The 26,549-nt window shown below is 40.9% G+C and overlaps 1 protein-coding gene and 1 long non-coding RNA gene across 3 annotated transcripts; one reads left to right on the top strand and one right to left on the bottom strand.

Moving 5' to 3' along the window:
- Positions 1–419: 419 nt before the first annotated feature.
- Positions 420–24,811, top strand: LOC131103290 (Na(+)/H(+) exchange regulatory cofactor NHE-RF2). Of its 2 annotated transcripts, XM_058049424.1 has the most exons (7): positions 420–884; positions 2,682–2,996; positions 9,167–9,214; positions 19,479–19,700; positions 23,177–23,330; positions 23,411–23,529; positions 23,614–24,811. In XM_058049424.1, the coding sequence occupies exons 1-7, from the start codon at positions 678–680 to the stop codon at positions 23,770–23,772; spliced, it is 1,224 nt and encodes a 407-aa protein (XP_057905407.1). In that variant the 5' UTR covers positions 420–677; the 3' UTR covers positions 23,773–24,811. The 2 variants fall into 2 exon arrangements, with proteins under 2 accessions (XP_057905407.1, XP_057905409.1); XM_058049426.1 differs by lacking the exon at positions 9,167–9,214 and having other exon boundaries at positions 23,614–24,804.
- LOC131103291 (uncharacterized) lies at positions 18,050–25,319 on the bottom strand. The gene is made up of 3 exons (XR_009119589.1): positions 25,247–25,319; positions 23,444–23,735; positions 18,050–23,341 (listed from the first exon to the last, which is right to left on the bottom strand). It is a non-coding gene; the product is annotated as an uncharacterized LOC131103291 (long non-coding RNA).
- Between the last annotated feature and the right edge of the window lie 1,230 nt (positions 25,320–26,549).

Below are 26,549 nucleotides of genomic sequence, written 5' to 3' on the forward strand. Positions count from 1 at the left end.
TTGTAATTAAAAAACAGTCTTACTGTATTAGATAAACACATACCTTAGGAAAAGCGTATAAACGCAAGCCATTTAAAAGTTTGGGGATTTTGCCCCCTTTTGGTCAATATGACAAGTGCAGTATCGTAGGTGCCAAACTTGAAGTCTTACGTCAACAATTATTAAACTTTCAAGGCATTAAATAATAACAGTCACATTCAGATATTCAGTCATATTCAGAAAAAGACTTCCGCAAAGTGCCACCAAAATTATAAACATACTCAACGAAAACGCCACATTTTGGATAGATATGTGATGATGTAATGTAGTATTTTTGCCACACGGAGTCGCTGTTTCACTATATTGTGTGAACCATTATCTCCACTGAAGGGGGGTGGTGCTGTTGCTTGTGCATGAAGCCCCACATTGGCGGTGCAAAACTGTAAGGGAGCAGTTGTTATGGTTAAATGTCGAGGGGGAAAGTTGGACTGAAACAATAGTGAGTTAAGATCCATCATGCTGCACTGGAGCCGCTGAGGATTAGCTTTTAAAAGTTCACCCGGATTGAACACTCGGAATTTTCTCATTTTTAACCACTTGGTTGCAAGTGTGCGTAATTGGCAGATATGTGTTTAGTGTTTAACTAGCACCCTTGCATTGTGTTGTTTCTAACCTGAGGGATTAAAGCATAAGAGGACATGGCGAGTGAAAGGAAACCGAGGCTTTGTGTCATGACAAAAGGGGAGAAAGGCTACGGATTTCACTTGCATGGTGAAAAGGGAAAGACTGGACAGTACATCCGCAAAGTGGAGCCCGATTCGCCTGCGGAGGAGGCGGGCTTGCGCGCGGGGGACCGGGTGGTCGCAGTGAACGGTGTGAACGTGGAGAGAGAAACGCACCACCAGGTATTAATGATCATAATAATAATGCCAATTGTGTTCATGATGAACAACACATCCGTATGTTTAACACCTAGATGTACATCATTTTTTTTCCATTCATTTTCAGTATGTTTAATTTTGTATTTTTTATTGTATTGTAGTTTTTATTAAAATGTTATTTGTATTATTTTAATAAATATAAGATTTTTTTTATTGTTATTAAATATTTGTATTAAATTACTTGTCATTATTAAATAATTGTTTTATTTTTTCTATGATTATTTTGCTGAACTATACTATATTAAAGTGGCCAAATACACCTCAAAGTGACATTTTTTGTCCAATTTAGAGACTCGCGCTCTCAAAGCAAATTAGCAACAACAAAAGTCTTTACAAACCTGTTGATCAGGATCGCCAGTTGAATGTATCATGTTGACAGTCAATTACCGGAAAGTGGTGTGTCACTTTTGTAGTGAGAATACAACAACTTCCTGTTCATTAATTAAGACAGTAAACCTATGTGTGCTAATTATTGTACTCCAAGGTGAGTGTTCAGACCTTATCCGTGGCTAAAAAGGTACAAACATGTTATATGAGTCGTATCATGAGTCGTATCCATCCATCTTTTACACCCCTTATCTTCATTAGGGTCACAAAGGTATGCTGGAGCCTATCCCAGCTGACTTTGGGCAAGAGGGAGGGTACACCCTGGACTGGTCGCCAGCCAATCACAGGGCACATATAGACAAACAACCATTCACACTCACATTCATACCTATGGACAATTTGGAGTTGCCAATTAATCTAGCATGTTTTTGGAATGTGGGAGGAAACCGGAGTACCCGGAGAAAACCCACACATGCACGCGGAGAACATGCACACTCCACGCAGAGATGTCAAACCCAGATCTTCCCAATCTGTGTTCGTGTATGTGGGCCTTTCGTACCATGGGTGGATGACAACTTTGTGGATTGTTTTGAGTCTTTTTATTTCAATGATGCAGTGGGGCTGTCATCATTAACTGGTGGGAGGAGTGTTTGCATTAATTATATGACATGTTGTGTGTGTAGGAATCGCATGTGCTTGTGATTGAGTGAGCATACTGAGAAATAGGACTTTGTGCTTTATTTCTAGTCTATTTATTGAAACTATGAAAAGCTGCAGCTATCGCTGATCATTGGCAGGTGGAGAAATCATGTTGACTATATGACATGCAAGCACATTGTGAGGTTTGACTTTGTGTTGTCTTTCTTTTTGTCGTAGGAGGTGGTGGTTATTAGGTGGTTATTATCAGGAGGAGCGACTGAATTGATTACATGATAGTGATACCTATATTGTGTTCACCTGTGCCTACGCATGAGGAAATGTACCACAGGATTTGGCTTTGCGGATTGTTTTTGAGTCAATGTGTTTATTTCTATTGTGCGAGGTGGCAGTTATCCTTAATAACTGGCTGGAAGAGTGATCATATGAGTTATATCACATGTATGTTGTGGGCGAGCATGTGTCCATGCATGAGCCATTGAGCGTTTTTAAAATTTTGATAATGAAATATGGCCAATATTGTTAATAACTGGTGAGAGGAGTGATCACATAAATGATGAATGATAGTTTGGGGTTTGACTGTGGATTATTTTGTCTTTCTGTGTTGCATAACGGCAGCTATCATTTATAACTGGTGACATCATGTCATTTCAATGTACTGTCAACTTTGTGGATGATTTTGAGTCATTTTTATTATGTAAAGTGGAGGTTATCATTAATAACTGGCATGAGGAGCAAGCACATCAATAATATGACCACTTTTCTCCCATCCTTCAGGTGGTACAGCGGATCAAGGCTGTGGACAATGTGACCAGGTTACTGGTGGTGGACCAAGAGACCCACGAATGTCTCCGCAACCTGCGCCTCACCCCCACAGAGGAGATGGCTGTCCCTGGAGCGGAGCCGCCTCCCCCGTTCATTCCCCCGCCGCCGCCCGACCCAACCCCTTCCCCGTCATCTTCGGTCCCGTCATCGCCCAGCAAGAAGAAGCGGGAGAATGGTTCGGCGGTGTTGCAGTCCATGTTGCAGAGGAGTCAGAGTTGTCAGGCGCAGAAGCCGACCAGGAGGCTACCATCATCAGCTGTGAAGAAGGTAAACATGTCCCCTTCGTTCTATAATCACTGACATAAACACATCGTTTCTTAAGGTTATAAAAGCAGTAACTTAGGGACAAACCTTTGTGTCCTTAGAGCAGGGGTCACCTATGCATTGCCCACGGGTACCAGGTAACCCTCACGACTACATGAGGTGTCACCAAGCCTGGTTTTCATACAGGTTTGCATGGATGCGTGTTTTTTTTTTTAGCACAACCATGGCGGATGGCAGTCGGCGAGCGACAAATAATGAAGCCACCATTGCGGTCCTGTGTTGCTCGTTGTGTGTATGATACGTATGCAAAGGTCAGGTAAAATACCAGGGCAACACAACAAAATGCGCCAGGGGATTTCTTTGAGTGTTGGACCACATGGAGTGTCCAACTTTAAGCCTTTCAAACTCATGGATCAGAGCTTCAGGACACGATACGAGGTATGAAGGATATAAAGTCACATATCTATCTGACTTTCTTCCCTGGACTTTTTGATTATGAAAAAAATGTAAATGACTCCTCTGTTGACTTTCAAAACAAACGTCATTACAAAAAAAACATGTGAATCTCGGAAACTTCACCTGCACTGTCCAGGATCCTGGTATTATTTCATTCATTAAAGTGGAATTTTTAGCTTAAAAGTTACTGAAACGTTTCGGATCGTATCGTTCTAAGTGAACCAATATCGGTCTTTCTTAATCCTTATTAAAATGAATCATAACACCCTTGCATCCATCCATTTTCTATGCCGCTATCCTCACTAGGGTCACGGAGGGCATGCTGGAGCTAACTTCGGGTGAGAGTTGGGGTACACCCTGGACTGGTCGCCAGCCAAGCACAAGGCACATATAGACAAACAACCATTCACACTCACATTCATACCTATGGACAATTTGGAGTTGACAATCAACCTAGCATGTTTTTGGAATGTGGGAGGAAAACCGGAGTACCCAGAGAATGCAAACTCCACACAGAGATGCCCAAGAGGAGAATTGAACACGGGACTTCCCGATCTGCTGACTGTGTGGCCTACATGTTAACCACTCGTCCACCATGCATGCAATAATGTGCAAATTCAGATAAAAATCTTGATTAAATCATATAAATGAATGCAAATACCACAATAGGCTCAGCTGGCAGTGGGTACATCGAAAGTCACCAACAAAGCAGTTTGTACATGCAGCTCTCCGTGTGTCCATTCACTTTGCGTGTGTGTGTGTGTGTGTGTGTGTAGCGGAGTAAAAGTGTTTCTTCTTCACAAAAGTAAACAGTGTGTTGCAATAAAATGACTCTGACAAGTACAATTTATCCCAAAAGTTACTTAAGTGAATGTAACTACGACCTGTGGTTAATACTTTCATCTTCAAGTTTATACTGCATTAGTGCATGTATATCTTCTGAATGTGTCCTCAGGCTGGGAAGGTTTTTTTTTGCTGAAAACCTTCCAGATGTTGTGTTTTAGAAAAAGGTAAAAAAAAAAAAAAAGTTCAGACGGCATGACCTTTTGAGAAATGAGACTCTGCACAACAGGAAATCCACAAAAACTTCATGAATATTTTGCCAATGTTGCATCTTAAAGTGTTGTATTTATTTACATGCTGTTATAGCGGGGGGTGCACACAGGACATTAATGTAGTATCGTTGTCCTTATTCTGGAGCCCAAAACCTGCTCTCTGCTCTTACACAACATGTGTTCTCACTTAGACTTTCAACAAGAGCACGCCAATCAGTTATATTCCCAAATGTGTGTGTGTGTGTGTGTGTGTGGTTGGCTTTTGTGACCACTGGGGAGGAATCCCAGCGAGTCAGCTCGGGGGAATTCTTAATGAATTCTTCTTTGTGTTTCGTGTCTAAGAAAAGCTAGAACCGCAGTGAAACGACACTAAGCAGCTCAATAGACTTTAGGTATTGCACTTTTTTATTATACAAGGCAGGCCAGTGTTTTATGCTGATGCAGCACATTACATCCAGTGTGTACTTGTCACATGTCCATGCAGCTTACCACAGCGTGACAGTAACAAACTAGAAAAGTGCATTGATAGCATGCAACATAAGACCTCCACTAACTAGTTAGTTAGCTTGAGGAAGTGGGGCCCCCTCAGACTTGGGGGGGGGGGGGGGGGGGGGTACACTGACATGGGGGGGGGGGGGGCAAAGTATGTGCAGGGTCATGCAGTGTGGGGGGTAGGTTGGTCTTTTTGTAACTACTTTTGTGTGTAAGATTTCACAAAACGTTGTACTAATACAGATAAAAGGGGAAGTCCTATGGCAATGTACCCCATCCAGAAACATATTGTATATATGCTGCACTTAAAATGCTAGGTAAATGCTACATTTTGTTGTAAACAAAAACATTGTAAAACGCTTGAACACTGCAGTATCAATATTAATACATATTATACGTATAAATAATACAATCGCTCCTGAAGGTATTTGCTCAATTTTGCTAACTAAAGGAAAAAGATGCCTTGATGCCCCAGCAAACAAACGAAAGCAGAACACATGAAAGCAGTTCAAGCAAGGGCAGTGGCAAAAGCTGATTGGTCCAGGACTCCAGCCTCTTACACAATCTTGAGTGTATAAAAGGCCGGGCAGGAAAAGGAAGGGTGCTCTTTTTGCAGCTGTGCTGTAATAAGACATGCTTACTTGTAGGCATACAGGGACTGCAGATAAGCTTGGATGTCTGTATTAGGTATTGTTGTCAGGAATAAACAATCTGGTTCTCATTCTATAATTTGGTTCTTTAAGATTCCCTTATCCTCTATTTGAAACCCACTTAGAGTCATCAGGGGGAGGATTTCTACACCCCTCCCAACAGTAATGATAACCGCCACCTTGCATAATTAAAGATAACTATTAGAAAGAATCAGACTGTCTCCCAATAATCCAGTCAAGGCACATGGGTCCACAGAGATCTACAGAACGTGTGGATCCAAACAACACTCACACACGCTACCATGCAGGCCTTTAGCTATAATCGGTCACACATTTGTCCAGTAAACATCCTCCAAGTGTGTTTGTAGCCATGGTTTCGCTCATGCTCATGGCCAGGTTTTGTTTTTGCTGCATTCCTTACATGTTTGCTTTCCTTCTGATGAGTGACACAGCAGAGGAGGATGCTGACAGACAAACACAGAGACAGTCAGCCACTTGTCCTGCTGCACGTGTCTACACATACATGCACAACAGTGCGCCAACACCCTCCTTTGAAAGTGAGGTGTCACAACTCTCGTCTTTGCCACCCTTCCGTGTTCACGTATGCATAGAAGGTGTGTCAAGTGGGGGTGTTCCCTTGTCACAGGTGTCAGGTGTCACTTTCTAAGCAGAACCCCAACACGACATGACACATACGAACACATCTGAAACACTGTAAGCAACAACAAGCAAGATAGGTATTGTTCGTCAGAAGGATCCTGCAAAAACTGCATTGCAGATTTCCATGAAACTTAGCAAGAACTAGTTCAATTTTCCCACACGTCAGGATAAAAATGATATTTTCTTTCATCACATTGTTCAAAATGGACACTGATTGCTCCTCCTGCTAGTTATTGATGATAGGTACCAACTTTCACAAAAGAAATAACCATTAGAAATGTCTCAAAATAATCCATCAAGTCAAAGTACACTGCGGACATGTTGTGTAGTTGATGCAATCACTTCTCCCACCAGTTATTTGTGGCAAAATAAGCCATAAAGTCAAAGCACACCAGGTTCATAGCATAGGCGTGCCATATCGTTAATGCAACTTCTTTCGGAAAAAAAAGTAAAAAGTAATGCACAATATCAGAGCACTCTGTGGACATGTTGTATAATTAAAGTGATCACTCCTCCCACTGGTTATTAATGATAATTGCCACCTTGCATAATAACAATTACTATTACAACAAAAACACAACAACTGGAGATATTCCACACTGCAATAATGTGTGTGCATTGCATTACCACTTAAATTGCTTGAAAGCTTGCTTTGCCAGGAATTATTTGTGTTGTTGCTCACTTCAATCTTTCCACCTTGGAGGTTTGCACTCTTCATGCATATTCAGCATATTCTTTAGCCAGACATGTTCCTGGATCTTATTTTGTGGGGGACTTCTCTTCCTGGCCTCATCCTCTCAGATCTCGTGTTTTATTTCTCTCCAGTCTTGTTCCACTGCTAATCCATGACGGCTACGCCAAGTTTGTTAGAAATTAAACAAACTGTTGTTGCTATGGAAATGCGTCTCAATTAACCACGGTGGAAAAAGAACGTCAACAGTTGGTCAAAGTTAAGACAGTGTCATGTCCAATTTTGGTCAATATCATATTCAAGAACATATTGTTCATGTGAGGATTTAATATGAATTTGTATAAAAAGTAATGTAATGCAATAAATAATAGACTGCATTTTTAGGCGGTTACTGGAAAAAGGCTTTTTGTTTAACGGTAATGTCTCAAATCCTGCATCAATCTGGCCATCTGGTTTTGAATTGTGTTAAATTAACTATTAATTTTTGAGTTTATTAAAATTAACTGCTAACAACTGTCTGCGGTCATGTCAATAATGCAATTGCTCCTCCTACCAGTGATATCTGCCACCTGGCATAATAATACAACCGGCATGACTGCCAATAACCCACAGAGGTGCGTACAATGTGGATGATTAATTAATCCAATTGCTCCTCCCGCCAGTTATTAGTGATATTCAACACGACGCTACATGCACAGCAAACCTAAAAACATAAACATCTGCTCCTTGCAATATGTTTGCAGTACAATGTGTCTCTGTAGTGAACAAGCACGGTTCTGAATAATTCATTCTCTCAGCTCATGTCATTGTTGATGGGATGTGAGCGTGATCTGTTGATTTTTGACAGTGAATAGAGGTGTAGAATAGAGGCAGCAACCAGCATCTTTCTCCTCTGTCTCCAAGACGACAGCGAGAAAAAGAAGCAGTCGCAGCAGCAGCAGTTGATAATACAGAAAGTTTTTGTTGTTGTTGTTCAAGGGCGTTGTAGTGTAGCAGATTCCATCCATGGTGAAGGTTTAATGCTCATGTCTAGGCTCCAGTTAAAGCATAGAGATTTCCCCCAAACAATGCATCTAATATGGCTAGTTACACACGAGCTCGCCAGAAAAGTCATTCATCGCTGTCCTCATCCTCCTCCTGGGAACTAAAACCACTGAAGTCGGCCTCTTGTGTTCAAGTGTTTGAACAAACAGCCCTAGAATTCCCTCAGAACACACGCTGCCGGTCTCGCTCCTTCTTTTGTTGTCGCTCCCAGAACCGGCGTCAAATCACCCCCCCACCCCCCCACCCCAAGCCTTTGCTGTCCTCTCCAGCACACAGTAGTCCAACCGCCCAAAAACCACCGGTCGAGCAACGCGAACCTGATAGTTGCGTATCACTCAGCCAGGATGAGTAGTGATGTGAGTATCGATACTGAAATATCGATACCTCCAGTACCACATCTTGAGGCTCTAAAATTGATTCTCCAATCAAAGTATTGATACTTCAGTCATTTGAGGTCATGTATATCATTAAGAGGAAGACAGCAGAAAGTCCATTATTGAGACCTGGTATCAATGATATTATATTCAACATGATACTAGGTGTATTTGCACAACGTATTGAATCGATACAGCTGATACCAGCCTTAATTTTACTCAGTATCGAATCGGAAGAGATATCGCACATCACTATGAGGGCACACGAATGAATGCCCCAAAGCACACAAGATTGTAGTATCTTAGTTACTACACTTGTTTTGTTCTAGAGCGCATGAAGAGGTGTATCACTTGAGTCATATCACTTTGACTGTGCATTTCTTTAGACTCAACATCTGGATCTTGTGTTTAGTACCCCCAACAGCCCCCCTTTTTCCATGTTGAATACCAACCATGTTACATCAAGACACAGGGGTTTGGATAATATATGAGTGAGTTGGATGTAAAAGGGACCCGAGGGAGGGAAAGACAAGTATGTGTGTGTCTCCTTAGTAAGGTGTGTAATGTATGATGGAGCACAGCATTCATCATTAAACTTAAATGTGTGTTATTAACCCTGATGACATAAGCTAACGTTATAATGTAATCACCTGAGCTTTTGTTTTTTTTTTATTTTTTTTACTGCGTCAAGAATGCAATTTAATGCTGAAAAACAAGCCGGTCATTCTTGTTGTTTTTCTTTTTGCGCAAGGGCTCCTCCTACAGGAGTGAACAGCAGACCACCATAAAGACGCAACGAGTAAGTCACATCTATTAGTTTCACTCAATATGAATATCCTGTCAGGGTTTACCTCCAGGTTTGTACAAAAATTAGCCATCTTAAAATGTTGAAGATTTTTACGGAACTTTTTTCCCCCACTTTGGTGATGGATATATGAAAAAAAAAATGTATTCTTGTAATATGAGTTGTTGCTGTTTTTCAAACTTTACCGGTTTTATTGTGGTAGGTTTCTACTTTCTGCTTGATAGGAAATTTCATATTGAGGCTTCTCTTACTGGCTTTATATTTCAGCCTCTCTGGACATCGCAAATAGTTGTTGCTATGGAAACAATGCTTTGCATCCCAATGACCCACACTGAAAACAATGTCAACATTTGGCAAAAGCCTCTAGTTTAGGAGAAAATGTTATGATATTGCAATGTCATATCCAATATTTGTTGATTGTACAGTACAGTAATCTTTTGTTTATCGTGGTTAATTGGTTCCAGACCCAACCATGATAAATGAAGTTCCACACTTGAATATTTTCATCATGAGAGCAGAGAAAACGTGTCTATGATCTTTTTAACCGAACTCTAGACATGGAATACCACCTTTACTCTCTTATTACCCAATGTAGTAGACAAAATACAAGTAAATAGAGTATTTGTACTTGTGTGTGACACTATGAGTGTGTTCCTTAGCTGAGTGGCAGGCAGGAAGTGACATCTGAGGTTCAGAGTTGCGTTTTAGCTTGCCATGGGTTATGGTCGCAACACCCCGCCCCTGTTTTTATTCGGGATGATTGTGCCTGTTGTGAGATATTTCAAACCTGCTTATAAGAGCCTGTCGTTCCGGCAATCAAGCCTGGTGTTTATGTGTCTCATCAAACATTACAGTCACATTACTTCATAATTCACAGCATCTTTGAATGTGTATTCTGAATGCTTTATATTTGTAGTTCATGTAGCTATTTTTATGCTTGAAAATGCTTAATTTAGGCAAAAACTACCTAAAATGTGAAGCCATAATATTCGAACCGTGATGACTGTATATTATATATACAAAATATCAGGGAAAAGATGAGTCAAAGTTAGCCATTAGCCAACTGCTATCTGGCTAGCTACTATTTGCAATACTGTTGTGTTGTTTTTATTAAATGCTGAGTGTTTTATCCTGATATTTTACATTACAATAGTGATTACTGTTATTATTTGTTCTACTGTGTTGGCCGATAATGAAAAAAAATGAAATATTACTTTTAGCATTGGTTATTGATTCTGTTTTTAGCGCTTCTACTGGTTTTATTTTGGTTGGTTTCTAATTCCTACTTTAAGACTTTCCGTCCGTATCAAACAACTTTCTCTGGACAAATGAAGTCCAGAAAATTTTCTGTGACCGGTGTTTTGCATTTGCGTAACATCTGTTTGTTCTTTGTGGGCTGGGTGTAAGCATGACAGCCAATGACTGCTTAGCTTCAAATGCATCTTACTTGTATGATCATTTGTTACTTCTTTATTTCCTTTTCCTTTACTGCAAGGTTCATAAAGGTCAGTTTTGACTCTGGTTCAAGTTATTCCAACTGAATGAATGACAATGTCACTCTACTAGGCTACTTATTCCAAACTTGTGTGGCAACAATATGATTTAGAACAGGGGTCTCAAACTCAATTTACCTGGGGGCCACTGGAGCTAGGGCCAGGGTGAGGTTTTGAAAAAAAAGACGTATTTATTTAAAACAAAAAATAAATTTATAAAATAATGTATTTTATTAAAAAAATAAAAATGAATAGAAAAGAGAAAAGAAAAGCTCTCATAAAACATTCCACTGTTCTCAAATATCCTAATTTTTATTTTTCTACGCAAAATACAATAAAAAAAATACAATAAAAAAAATAAATAAACAAATCAAGAATAAAGAAAATCAATCAATCAATCAATAATAAATAAAGAAAATAATAATAGAACAGCAAATAAAAAACACATAAGAAACCACATATAGTTGGTGGGTAGAGAAATTACTTTTTTCTGATTCAAATTAAGCGTATTAACAGTTATTTAACCTTTAACATGAACATTAATGGAATCATTTGACCCAATTAGCAAGTTAGCATCGTACTCGGTTCCATCTGGGAGCAGCGTCTTAACTTTAACCACATGTTTGATGAGCTGCTTTATCTTGTGACTTGTATTTACAGTTTTATTCCAAAAAATTCCTGCTTTTATTTGTACCCAAGCGTCATAAGCCTGTAGCTTCACTGCTAATCCAATGTTGGAGTTGTTGTTGGACCAGACAGCGCATTGACAGCATTGCCTTATTTATTGATTTGGACACAACAAACACCGCTATACTCACCAGAGACAGGTGGACAGGCACTTAGCGGCTGAAATAAAGAGCCTGTAGTTTCCTGCCTGATTTACAATATTATTCGAATTCCAATTATGGCATATAGTTGCTTTTGGTAGCATTTTCTAAGCATAGACATTCAGACAATCTCCATGAGCTGCCCACACAAACCCATTGGCATTGTGTTTTTTTAATGATGTCATGATGCTAGTCTTCATTCTGCCCTTTCCACATTACTCACTTTACTCTGGTGTACACTCACACAGCTGTGCAGCCAGCATACATTCCCACACGTTGAGTGGGTGGATATGTATTTCCTGCTTGATTAAGTTAACATGTAAACATGACTGCGCTGAGAAAATCTACACGTGAAAAATAAAGTTGCTGACAGGCCAGCATGGAACATCTGCCACCTACTGATAACAGGGGTGTGAACATGCGCGCTACGTCACCGCTATCAACACATACTAGCACCGTGTATGAAAACACACTAACTCAGGGTGGGGACACAGACAATGACAATAGTATACTGTTCTGTTGTTGTGTTGACCTCAGAGACTAATACAGAATGAATGAATGATATTTGGAGTATGAGTATCGCTTTTGCGTGTTGTTTTGTGTTGTGAGTTAAATAGCTTATAATACAAGTTAAAATCCTGTACTTGAATTACGGCAATCAGTAATCACTTCCAGAGTCAAGATGTTGCCATCAAAAAACCCTTTACCTAAATGTTCTCAACTATTGTATTGTAAATGCAAAAAGGAGTTACATACTAAGATGATTCACCTTAGTGGTGAGTCTGTGCATAATTAGAGCTTGCTTATACTGTATGTCGCCATATTGTACTGCAGTCTATATCATAAAATCTATCCATTTCTATGTCATTTGCCCTCACTAGGGTTGTGGTTATGCTGGAGCCTATCCCAGCTGTCTTCAGGCGAGAGGCGGGGTACACCCTGGACTGGTCGCCAGCCAATCACAGGGCATATATAGACAAACAACCAATCACACTCACATTCATACCTATGGACAATTTATTTATATTTATAAGGAGAATTGTGTGTTGTATGAGGCTAGTTCAGCTGGCCCTCTTCTTCTGGTTCTGGTTAAAATTGGTGAGGCAGTGTTTTGCACCAGCTGAAGGGTCTTTAGAGATTTATTCGGGCAACCTATTAACAGGGAGTTACAGTAATCCAGCCTGGAGGTCACAAAAGAAAACATGTTTTTGGTATCTGGTAGTGGCAGGAAAGTTTATGTTCATGTGTCCTAGATGACACTTGTTGTTGTTGTATTTGGGAATAAAGAAAATCGGATGAAAAATGACACCAAGGTTCTGGACTGTGCTGTTGGGGATGAGTTCAAGACCATCTAGGGCAGTTGTACAGGGTCAGGCATGTGATCTGACACATTGGTAGGTTATATAAAAGGCAAATAAAGTAAAGAAACAAAAAAGTGTTTGTTTATTTTTGAAAAGTACATATAATGCCATTTTTTTCGGGGGGGGTTTTCAGTTTTTTTTGGTAACCCATACCAAGATGGCATTTGGAGCTGGTACGGGATCATGTCTACCAAGATTGAAGTGCAAACAGAACGCTCGTTGTGTTGCAGTTACAGATTCGTTTGTTTTGATAAACGTTTCCACAATGAAAGCACGATGCTCACCAGTCCAATTCATGGCAGCAACTGAAAAAGAAACGAAAAACAATGGCATTATAATGAAACAAAGCAAAATGGCATTATGTGTACATACTTTTCGAAAATATAAACACTTTTTTGTTTCTTTACTTTATTTGCCTTTTATTTAACCTACAAATGTGTCAGATCATTTTGCCTGACCCTGTATCATTAGCAACTTTTCTCCAAGGTGCTGGGAACCAATGGCTATGAGTTCAGTTTTATTTGAATTTAATAGGAAAAGGTTATCCGGCTCTTGATGATTTGTTTGTTTTCCTCCCTCTTTCTCCTCCTCTCTGCTTCACTGGGGTAACGCCACTTCATTTTTCTCCCAACCGCAGCAGGAGGTTAGTTTTTCTCCCATCTTCCTGAATCAATTTGTACAAATCAGTAACATGGAAAAGTCCATTGCATGAGAAGGGAGGGGGTCGGAATTAGTGTCAATTAGTAATATCTACTTAAAATTTAAGAAAAAAATGATTAATTTTCCAGACCCGTTCTGATTGAATATCGGCAAATACATGATTGTTTTTGTAGGAAATGCTGCTTAGTCCAGGACTTTGGACAAAAATGGAAGGTTGGATATCGGTCTGTCGTTAGACTTTGGTTTGATTACGGTTGTGACACTTAATGCAAATGTAAAAAGAATTTTTCTTTGCACTCTGTTCTTCTTATATTGCTATTTTTTACTTTTCACATACTTTAGCAACCATGATGGAGGTGTTTTGCTTTAAGTTAGAAACATTAGTAAATGTCATACAAGCGAAGAAAGAAGTTTGTTTGTTTTTTTATTGTATTGAGCAAACAGGTCAGAGACATTGCGTTCCAAATTCTCTTTTTCTTTTCTATGGCTGCCATCACACATTTCCCCTTTGCTGCCCTTCTGTTGTAGGAAAAGCACACTTGAGTTCAACTTTTGGAGTCTTTGTTTGTCTGCAGCAGTAAATAATAACAGCAGACTAAATAGATTTGTTGATTATGTACACACATGTGGCTGTGAGCGTGTAAAACTCCTGGCCTGGTATGGCAGAGCTGCTAGCTATTAGCACTGGGCCTCATTGTCCTCAGTCTGTGTGGAGTCCCTTCTTTCTTTACAATTCCCCTTTTTCATCTTTATGAATCCCTATCTGCTCATCTGGAGCCATCTGTCATTTCCTCTCTTGGACTTCTCCTTTTTTCTCCGACTCTTGAGCAACACAAGACAATATCAGAGCTTCATTTGAAAAAAAAAAAAAGCCATGCATATGTTGTCTTCATTTCAAACCAAGTTACCGGATGGTCTCCATGCCAACCGGTTGCCTACAGTGACATTTGCCCCGTGTGCTGTCACTGCTGCTGTTTGTTCTCTCATGCATTGTTTGTACGGCTTTTAATTAGCTAGTAGGTCAACTTCCGAGTGCTGAGACGCCAGCACGTTTGTTAATGACAAGGAGTCAAAGGAAGGGTAGCGTGAGGGATTATAATTATCTTGTGCTTGTTGTTATGCTTTCACTGTCAACAGTGGAACATCCAAAGTAGAATAACCATTACATTTTCTGTAGGGAATAAGTCTTTTAATTAAAATGTTTTAATAGTGCTGTCAAGAGAAAATCAAATGAGAAATTAATTATTAATGTAATTAACTGATCTAATTAAGCTCTTTTGATCACACCTAAAAAATTCGAAGAAAAGCCCTAACAGTTTCCTGGCCTCTAGCACACGCCCATATAAGGAAGCCCGGCACTCTGTGATGTCACAGACACCAAGGGTTAGAAAAACTCTCTGAAACCAAGCATTTTGAGCCATCTCAAACTATTTTCAGGGCTCTTTGGAATCGTTTAACATGAGAATACAACATTCTAACTACATTTATAAGTCAGAAAAGTAGAAAAGCATAATACGTCCCCTTTAATAAGTCCCTATTATCCCCAGTTTTATTGCCCTGAAAGATTTCAGCTTCTCAGACTAAATCCTAGATGATGATAAGAAGCCCAGGTGGAAACAATTCCAAATGTTCCAAGCATAGAGGCAAGCAGCATGTAAAATATGTCTGGAAGAATACAAACATTACTGTCATGGGATAAAAGATGATGATTGCAGCCTTGTGGAAGACTTCATAGATGTACGAGATGTCCTCATTTCCATTTATAATTAATGAGTACTTTTTCTGCATTTGCTTTCAATACTTACATTACTCAGAGTACTATTTTTACCATCAGTTTCACAAGATTGGAGATCTTGTCAGCACTCCTAATGGGCTTACATAACAAACTCAACAGGAAAAACTGCATACTTCGAGTAAAAGGAGGACACATAGTTTATGGTAATCACTGAAGGCTTTTCTTTTCTTCAAGCATGCATGCAAGGATCAGTGATGGGTTAACCACGTCACAAAGACACTTTTTACATCTGCAGGGAAATGATGGAAGATACTCAGGTGGCGAGCATGAAGTGATGGAAGTGACATGTCATTGGTTGCTGGCTGTTGGTGTGCTGGGAATGCTCTTAAGTCTTACCACAAAGTACAGCACGACTATAGCAGGTATTCTAAACACAGGGAGGCGCCCTGTTTTCATCAGTAAATTATCGCGTGAAATGTTTGTCAATCATTGGTGCAGTGCTTCTCAAATAGTGGGGCGGGTCCTCCTTGGGGGGACTGTTAGGGGACCTACCAACATGTACACATTTATAGTACTCAACATGCAATTTTCATTCATTCATTTTCTACCGCTTGTCCTCACGAGGGTCGCGCGGAATGCTGGAGACTATCCCAGCTGTCTTCGGGCGAGAGGCAGGGTACACCCTGGCCTGGTCGCCAGCCAATCACACGGCACATATAGACAAACAACCATTCACACTCACATTCATACCTATGGACAATTTGGAGTCACCAATTAACCTAGCATGTTTTTGAAATGTGGGAGGAAACCGGAGTACCCGGAGAAAACCCACGCATGCACAGAGAGAACATGCAAACTCCACACAGACATGGCCGAGGGTGGAATCGAACTCGAGTCTCCAAGCCAACATGCAATTTGAGAGCATTCTCATGCAATTGTAACCTTTTGCTAGTAGAATTACGACCTTATTCTTTAAATATTTGTTTTTGTTCTTGTAATATTATGTTTTTTAGAGTTTATTCCTGTTACATTTTCATATGATTCTTGTAAAATACAGATTGATTCTTTACAAAATTGGTGAAATTACAACTGCATTCTTGTAGTACTTTGCTTTTGATGACAAAGAAGAATCTTGTTTGTTTGTCTTTTCATCTTTTTCCTGATTTCAGAGTTGTTAGTATTTTGATCCGCATACTGATTTATATTCCGGATGTCCTTTTTGATGAATACCAATGATGCTTACTAGTGGAGATTCGAACCCAGGGCGCTCGCTCCAGAGTCCAGAATGCTCACCACTACTCCACAGTGGCTCTGTAGAAGGACCATGTTATTCGCCAAAGATAGCATCTTTTTAAAAGGCAAAATTAAGATTGGAATCTTATCATTTTACTTTGTTCTTCCAATGTTGCAACTTCTGTCCATCCATCCAATTTCTTCTGCTCATCCTGGTAAGGGTGACATTGGGGGAGACATTGGTCTCAGTAGAGTAAATGCAGACTTCTGTCAGTTCCACCGGGAGGACACCAAGGCATTCTCAGGCTAGCTATGAGACATGATTTCTCCAGAATGCCTCCCAACCGGGCATGCCCGGAACACCTCGGTAGGGATGCGTCCAGGAGGCATTCGGACAAGATGCCTGAGTCTTAGGGTCTCATTTCGGCCTCTTGTAGCCACAAGACCGTGGGGCCCACCTGAAGAGCCACCCTCATAGATCCACCACCTGTGGACCAACACTGTGTGTTGGATGGCAATGGAGGGTGGGAGCCTGGCCAAACTGGTCTGGGCCGCCAAATCTGGTATTGCAGCACTACATTTTTTATATGCGTAACATAGACACACTCCAAGGGTCTGCTATGTTTCCACAGTCAGAAAAAGACAGTCATTGTGACATAGAGTTGAAGGAATTCATGAGAGGTTCCTCTGAAGGTGTTGTGTAACGTCTGTGTTGTTTATGTGTGTAACTGTAAAAGTGTAAAAAGCGTCTTTTTTCCCTTGTATTTTTCCCCTCCTTGTTTTCAGTTGTGCTACGTTCATGCGAGTGGAACAAAATGGGGTTTTTGTGTTTTTTCCGAGCACCTCCAGCTGTTCCTTCTCCTCCCACGTGGGACTATTGACACATAACGTCCCGATGCTGATAACCAGATGCTTTTTTCCCAACGACGGCTATTTTCTATTCACAAACATGCATCGCCTGTGATGGGACGTAACATTGTCGAAAATGGCAGACATCAGGGTGTGATTAGTGGGGTGCAGAGAGGTTATATTGGCTTGCATCTCCTCCCACACAAACACACACAAATCCTAGCTCTGCTATCTAGGAGTAGTTTTGCCCACTTTATCTCAAAATTCTCTTTAAAATGATTCTAAAAGTGTCCGTCTCAATTCTCCTGCTGAATCTAATTAGATTTTACCTCCCACACACTTTCCCTCTCTCTCTCTCCCTCCTTGTATGTTTTCCTTCCTCCACTCTATCCATCTATTTTCTGGCATGAAGATGCCACTTTTTAAACACTTGATATTGTCTTCCCAGTCCTGGCAAGGCCACTTTCAGTCAGGATGAAGGGAATCAGAAGGGATTCATACGGCTGAAATGGAACCATATGCACATGCTGTGTTGCATTTGGGGTAATCCACACAGGAAGTTTTGGGGTTTGGGGGTATGGTGGGAATTTTGAAAGTCAATTCTTACTCTGGATTTCATCAGAAAAGTGACACCAAACTGCAAAGCACATTTGAGTTTGGCATGGTGCTTGTTGACAATTCTTCACAGTTGTTCGATGTTGGGAAGCGTACCAAAATCAGTCCCTGCTTTCTTCCTGTGAAAATGACAGTGATTTCTTGTAATATTACTGGTTTCCCCCCTCATAGAATTACCGAAAATTACAACTTCTATTTATTATAATAGTACTACTTTTTTCTTCAAGAATGAACACTTTTTTATTCCCGTAAAAATGACAGTACAGGTACAGGTACAGTGGTATGAAAAAGTGTTTTCCCTTTTCTGATTTTTTTTTTTTTTTTGCATGTTTGTCACATCATCAAACAATATTAAATATTAGTCAATAACAATACAACTGAACACAAAATGCTTTTTTTTTTTTTAAAGGGAGAAAAAAAATCCAAACTTACATGACGAGACAAAAGATGAACTTGGTGTGTGTCCCATTGTATCTGGCTTAAAAATAACACAGCATTTTAGAAAAAGAACATCATACCAACAGTAAAATATGGTGGTGGTAGTGTGATGGTCTGGGGCTGTTTTGTTGCTTCAGGCCCTGGAAGCAGCAATAAATTGTGCTGTCTATCACCATCTAGCCATCTCTTGGTGACCTTGAGCTGAAACTAACTTGGGTTCTGTAGCAGGACAATGATCCAAAACACACCAGCTAGTCCACCTCTGAATGGCTGAAGAAAAGCGAAATGAAGACTTAGGAGTGGCCTAGTCAAAGTCCTGACCCGAATCCTATTGAGATGCTGTGGCATGACCTTAAAAAAGCGCTTCATCCTGGAAAAACCTTCCAATGTGGCTGAATGACAACAATTCTGCAAAAAAAACTCCTCCACTGCTGTAAGAGACTCATTGCAAGTTATCTCAAACACGGGGGCAATCACTTTTTCACACAGGGCCATGTAGGTTTGGATTTTATTTTATTTTTTTGCTGTCCACGTAGCTGACACAGCTATCACTTTGCCGCTCCAAACACGAGCCAGACCACTGTTCTTTGTTTCAGATTATGCTGAGCTAAGATGAAGTGAACTCCAATGGACTCCAAGCATGCATCCACATAGAAATAAAGGACAAATACAATAACATGTCATCCTCATGTATGCTGCACAGAATGTGAGGTAACTGGCAGGTGATATCGGCGGTGTGTAGGCGGTAGACCACAGCAGAGATGAAGGCGCAATTATACAAACGCTATAAATGTCCTCATCCACGCTGACAGTGATGTGCTGAAAATGAGAACCAAAATAGAGCTTGTAAATGAAAGAAAGAATAGAGAACAAATGAGGAACCGATGGTGACACACACACCTGACATGAGGCAGCGTTATTCAGTGAGTTACACTTTTCTTCTAAGCCATTGAATCCAAATGATCAAGTAAGGACTATGGTCTATTTTCATGTCGAGGTTGAATGGAGAATGATAATGATGCAGCACATCAAATCTAAATCTTGCAGGAGGTCCCTCCCCAGGCAGAAGTCCCCACCCAGGCCCGATCCCGGCTCCACGGAGACCCGACGGAGTTTGCGCCTCGACTGTGCCACCTGGTGCGGGCGGAGACGGGCTACGGATTCAACCTACACAGCCATCGGTCCAGACCTGGCCAGTACATCCGCTCGCTGGATGCGGGCTCGCCCGCGGACCAGGCTGGCCTGCGACCTCAGGACAGGATTATTGAGGTAGGGTGACGAAAGGATTATTATGACTTACACAACTGCAAACATTTTGGGGACGGAAATACCTCCGATGTAGCACAAAACCTAACTGCTATTTATTTGCCTATTCTTTGTTTTTGTGTGTTTTTGGGCCTACTGCAAAAACACTACTGAAAGATCCTCTATATGTCCTCTATACGAGTGCAATGCTGTTTTTGAGGATCTGGTGCAAATATGCGAGTCAAAGATCCTCCCTTAGGAGCAGTCTGATGCCACAGATCTACTATATGACTGGAGCACTCTGCTGTTTTTGACGACCAGCTGTAAAAACTAACAAAAAAACCTACCGTAGTCAAATATCTTCTATACATTATATCTATACATTATATCATTGTATCTACTGCAAAAATGCTAGTCAATGCTTCTCTATATAACAAGAGAAATGTGCTGTTTTTGATGACCAGCTGTAAAAACAAACAAAAAATCTACCATAGTCAAATATCTTCTATACATTATATCTATACATTATATTATTGTATCTACTGCAAAAATGCTACTCCAAGCTTCTTATATAACAAAAGAAATGTGCTGTTTTTGATGACCAGCTGTAAAAACAAACGAAAAATCTACCGTAGTCAAATATCTTCTATACTTTATATATATATATACATTATATCATTGTATCTACTGCAAAAATGCTACTCGGAGCTTCTCTATATAACAAGAGAAGTGTGCTGTTTTTGATGACCAGCTGTAAAAACAGACAAAAAAATCTACCATAGTCAAATATCTTCTATACATTATATCTATACATTATATCATTGTAACTACTGCAAAAACGCTACTTAGAGCTTCTCTATATAACAAGAGAAGTGTGCTGTTTTTGATGACCAGCTGTAAAAACAAACAAAAAATCTACCGTAATCAAATATCTTCTATACATTATAACGCTGCTGTTTTTAAGTATCTACTGCAAATATGCTACTCAGAACTCCTCTATATAACAAGAGAAATGTGCTGTTTTTGATGACTAGCTTTAAAATCAAACCAAAAAAAGCTAGTCAAAGATCCTCTATATATTATAACCTGTTTTTAAGTACCTACTGCAAAAGTGACAGGAGCACGCTGCTGTTTTTAAGGATCGACTGCTAAAACGCGAGTGTAAGATCCTCGTATGACAGGAGCATGCTGCTGTTTTTGAAGATCTTGGAAAAATGCTTGTCAAAGGTCGCTATCTGTTTTTAAAGTGTTTAACGTGTTTCTAGGAATCTCCTTAAAAAAAAACATAGCTGGGAAAATACACCTCCAATGCGGCACAAAACCTCGGAAGAACACATATCGTGAGCTTATTCTTTGGCTTTTCGCCACCTCTTTGCAACCAGTAGTACTGCAAATCCTAACCTGTATACTGTATACATACAGCTCCCCAAATGGCCTTAATAAATTATCATCATAAGCATTTTTTAGTCACACAGCATCTTCATTACCCCTCATTCCCATGACCTTTGCCCTCTCTGGTTGTAGATCAGATGGCAGACTTGCAATAACATATCATCGTGTTGAAAAAAGCTCCAAACATTCAGTGTTCTTTGCTATTTCTTACATTTTTGCAGGGAACGCTCAGCATTCGTAATGAAAAAGCTGTATATGTTGACAAGTGAATCTCTCTCACACACACACACAGCTTGGGTGTTTCCTGAGGATTCCCCAGAGAAGCAGACCTGTTCACTGTTCCTCCAGCCCATATTAATTATGGCAGAGTGTATTGTCATGTGTGGGATAGCGTGTTAATGAAGCGCTGCACAAAAACATGACACCTGTTGTTGTTGTTGGGCTGAATAAAAACATGGTAGTCTGAAAAACAGATGACCTGACATGTCAATCTTTATGCGATCCACTTTGCCCCCCATGAATGACCTGTTAAATCTTTCTCAGTGCTCATTTTTATCTTTTTTTTTTTTACACCAGCGCTACCCCCTTCAGGACACAAGACATGTGACACCAGGTTTGAAACCTAGGAGAGACATTAATAATTTGTGTACATGGCTAACTGTGCATGTTGTCAAACTGCCTGCCACAGAGAGGCCAAAGTCTAGACCACCAAATGTCACACGGCTGCCTAATGTTTGTATCTATAATCTATATGTGTCATGTGACTGACTGGTGACCAGTACGGGTGTACCCTGTCTCTTGCAAGTCAGTCGTAATCAGCATCAGAGTCCCTACGTAGACACTGAAAAAGATGGCTAGAGCTTTGTCTCCCTCTAGTGGACAAATGAAAAAGTGACTCAACCCATTTTAGAGAAAACGACTAAACATACATTGTTTTAGTTTTTCTTTTCTTTCTTTCTTTTTAACTCTGCTTCCATTACTCCCAACTACAAACTACCTTATAGAACATCCTCTAAACCAGTGGTCCCCAAACTTTTTGAGTGCACAGACTAGTTTTCAGCCCAACAAACCTCTGCAAAAACCGCTAGTGAAATCTCTATAAAATCCCCTGTGTGACAGGAATGTTTTGCAGTTTTTGAGGATCTACTGTAAAAATGTTAGTCAAAGATCACGTATAACAAGAATTTTCTTCTGTCTTTGAGAATCATCTGCAAAAACGCTTGTCAAGTCTCCTCCATATGACAGGAGTGCTTTGCTCTGCTGTTTTTGAGGACCTGGTGCAAAAACGTTTGTCAGAGATCCACTGTGTGACAGGAATTTTTTGCTGTTCATGAGGATCTACTGCAAAAAATATCAGTCAAAGATCATCTGTGAATGAATTGTCTGCTGTTTTTGAGAATTATTTGCAAAAAGGTTAGTCAAGTCTCCTCTATATGGCAGGGGTGCTCTGCTCTGCTGTTTTTGAGGACCTACTGCAAAAACGCTTGTCAAAGATCCCCTTTGCGACAGCAATGTTTGGCAGTTTTTGAGGATCTACTGCAAAAATGTTAGTCAAAGGTATGACAGGAATTGTCTGCTGTCTTTGAGAATCATCTGCAAAAACGCTTGTCAAGTCTCCTCTATATGACAGGAGTGCTCTGCTCTGCTGTTTTTGAGGACCTGCTGCAAAAACGCTTGTCAGAGATCCACTGTGTGACAGGAATGTTTTGCCGTTTTTGAGGATCTACTGCAAAAATATTAGTCAAAGATCATCTGGGACAGGAATTGTCTGCTGTTTTTGAGGACCTACTGCAAAAACGCTTGTCAAAGATCCCCTTCGCGACAGGAATGTTTGGCAGTTTTTGAGGAACAACTGCAAAAATGTTAGTCAAAGATCCCATATGACAGGAATTGTCTGCTGTCTTTGAGAATCATCTGCAAAAATACTAGTCAAAGATCCTCTATATGACAGGGATGTTCTGCAGTTTTTGAGGACCTGCTGCAAAATTAAAGTATGTAAGTGTGGGCGCCCCTGCTCTGCTTTTATAAAGGACCGATTGCAAACACGCTAGTCAAAGACCCCCCATTGGACAGGGGGAACTAGTGTTGAGTTTGTGGTTTCCCTTCAGGTGAATGGCGTGAACATCGAGAGCTTGCGTCACGGCGAGGTGGTGGCCTTTATAAAGAAAGGAGGTGACGAGACCTGGCTGCTGGTTGTGGATCCGGACACGGACGAGTACTTCAAGATGAAAGGCATCATCCCCACTGTCAGCCACGTCAAAGGTAAGACGTCCCTGCCGGATGAATATGAAGTTCTTGAACATGCCAACATGCCGTGTGATCAGATGCTATTGTTCTGACAGACTATGATGGTCCAAACATATCTAATGGCTCACCCAGTCCTCTCATGAACGGCAGTTCCTCTTCACATTCATTCAGGTCAATGAACTCCGACCTGAGTAGCCATGGTAACAGCACACAGGTGGGTGCGGTCTCCAGTCCTTCTCACAATCAACACCATCTTCATGCACCTTCTGACCGTCTCTTCATCTCCTGTCATTTCTAGACGACTGGCGACGAGCGCGGCCGTTTTTCGGACCCGTTCGCCGAGATCGGCCTGAGCGCCACGGCAGCAGAGGAGAAGCGGAAGCTCCACGCCAAAGAGAAGAGGAAGGCGCCACAGATGGACTGGATGAAGAAATACGAACTATTCAGCAACTTCTGAGACGACGATCAGCAAAGAAACACGCAAGCTAGCAACCGAAGGATGGATTTTTATCTTCAAAAATGGAGTTTAAATATTTACTTAAGTCGTTTTTATATATATTTAAAGTGTATTAACAGCTTTAAAAATCATCAGCATGGCTACGTGGAGGTTTAAGAACCCCGTGAGAGAGACGTTATCAACCACTGACAACTGATGAATCTTTACAAGCGACAAGGAAGGATACTGAATGTGTTCAGCAGAGGGCAGCATTGCACCACAAGTACACGCCCTTTGGCAGACATGCATTATTTATTCCCAGCAGTGGTGTCATGTGATGAACAAATTTATATGATTGGGAGTGGACGTGGAGAATGTATTTTGTGGGTGGAGTTAGAAACTGTGGCACGCTATACAAGATAGTACAGTATTACATTCTAATGGTGTTCATGAAGAAAGGACTACAAAGTGATGCACTGACAAAGAACAGGTACAAAGGATGAGAAGCACATGACTATCACTCAACTCTCGTGTGGTAATCCATACACTGCAAGAAAACAATTGGACGAAAAATTAATCAATACTTTTAATTTGACGCCAGCGTGTCGATACCATACCATAGGTAACAATACGACTCACTGTTATATCGATATTTAGTGCCGACGTTGCAATACTGCATCATGAGACAATACATATTGTATGAAGGAACCTGGTATCTATAAAGATGATTTAAATTTGGATAGCTTGGCCTCGTTGGAGGTCTGCTCCTTTGTTGTGTCACAAGACTAAACTGTTCTAGTTTACTAGTTGCATGCATTTAGCCCATGCTTTCTAGTCCAGACAAGTTTGTAGTAGCTAAATTTCTCCATCCAATTTTGTATTGTAAAATATACGTACAGTACATAAAGGTACTATAAACAAGATGATTGTTGTTTCATGCATATCTCTTCAACCTGAAGTGCATTTTATTCTATTTTTTCAGCTGCTGATTCGACCCTTACAGCTTGCCGTAATTGGGCACATAAGGACTTCCGCGAGAGACCTCCAGACCACTGAATTACGTGACATTACGTACAAAACTCATGAGCCCGACGTTTTTGTCCCCGCGAGTCCGCCATCTTGTGTAGCACTACATTGTTTGCGACTTTCGACGTTTTGACTGATGGTTTCTGAAATTCTGGACGCGATAAGGCATTCAAATGCCATACTATGCGGCTGTAAAATACCTATATATGCCTATACACTGCGCACACTGAGCTGCCAAGTTGTGCTACACAAGATGGCGGCGTGTGCACTGAAGCACTGCGCGGCGGCGACACCGCGCTCTGTGTGCTGTGTCCGGCTGTGAGCTTTCTACGTCTTTCTATATCTGTGTTCCAGACTGGTCACGTAAATGAGCTTGTTCGCTTAGTAGCGATAAAATAAAAAAAGATAAAACTAAATATATGGGAAAATGCACCGCCACATCGGTGTCATAAAACTAGCGAGTACTTACAGCTGAAGAGTAGGGAACCGCCGAATGACAACGCGGCGATGCATTATGGGACTTGTAGTAGCGGCGGTGTTTGTGTTGTATACGATACTAACAGGCTAGTTTAGACATTTAAAAAGGGTGTTTTGAGATCAAAATAAATGTGCTGCAGGCTTTAGTAGTAGTTGTATAGTATAGTACTAGGGCCACTATAAAAAAATGAAAAGCAAGGAAGCAAAAGCACACTGGATGGCGCCACATCAGCATTTAGCATCCAGGAAGTAGGCCAAGCTACTACATTGAGGGGTAAAGCCACCACTGGACCTGACTTTTGTCAAAATGCTGCACATTACCACGCTCCCTGGAAGTTTCGACAGGGTCTCGCATTGACCTGACATTAAAGGAAGCAAGCCTCAACCTCAAGTGAGGTGCAATTTCAGTGTACTAAAATAGTCTGGAAAAAAAGCAAAGGAAAAGAACCACAGGTGGTTGCTGTGCTCTTGTGTTTAGCCTTTTTCAACCCCAGCAAACATTTCTATTTACAAGTGATGACAGATGATTGCTGCTGCTTAAAACACATTTTCACCATGTTTTTGTGTGTGTGTGTGTTGCTGCATGCACTCTTCTCATTACGTGTAAGCCGCCACCACTCCCAACGTCAGTGGGTGCCGCCCACTGAGGAGTGCCATGGCTGCCCAGAATGCAGCGGTGCCCGCAAAAGGAGGGCCAACAGGGAGGGGAGAGGAGGGAAACCGAGCGAGCGTCCCCATGGTAACTCTATGTTTTTGTTAGTGCTTGTGAGTCAGACAAGGAGTGAGTCACAGTCAGGAGGAAACACACACACACACACACAGTCACATTCATACTAAGTCAAAGGGAAGCCAAATAAGGACAACAACGAGTGTGAGGACAGAAAACTATACAGTTGAGTAATTTATAGGAAAAAAGAATATGAACGAAAGCGAAGGTTAGAGGGCACACATGCCCATCTCATGGGTGGGGCTAACAGAAATGCACACACAGACACACCTTGGCTTAGCTTACTAAACATTGTGCGACACCCACACCATTCAAAAAAGGGAGGGAAAAAGCACCTGGTTTTGCTCAACAAACAATGCACTTATTTGATTTGGAAGGGCCGTAAAGCTGACTAAAGAGCAGGTCATGCTTTACAAGAGTAGTGGGATAATTATTAATATTAGTCATCTCGGTCTCTGGGGAATGGTGGGAACACAGACCCAATCAATTCAAGAGTGTAACAAAACATCTGCCCTTAAAGGGGAAGATCCCTGAGTGGAGTTTGTATGGGTTCTCTCCGGCTTCCTCC

This window comes from Doryrhamphus excisus, chromosome 15 (assembly GCF_030265055.1).
Source record: "Doryrhamphus excisus isolate RoL2022-K1 chromosome 15, RoL_Dexc_1.0, whole genome shotgun sequence".
NCBI classification, from domain to species: Eukaryota; Metazoa; Chordata; class Actinopteri; order Syngnathiformes; family Syngnathidae; genus Doryrhamphus; species Doryrhamphus excisus.

Coding starts and splice junctions, on each gene's coding strand:
- LOC131103290 (XM_058049424.1), top strand. CDS start 678: ATGGCGAGTGAAAGGAAACCGAGGCTTTGTGTCATGACAAAAGGGGAG. Junction 23,331..23,410: donor CACTGTCAGCCACGTCAAAG/GTAAGACGTCCC, acceptor TTGTTCTGACAG/ACTATGATGGTCCAAACATA. Junction 23,530..23,613: donor GCCATGGTAACAGCACACAG/GTGGGTGCGGTC, acceptor TGTCATTTCTAG/ACGACTGGCGACGAGCGCGG.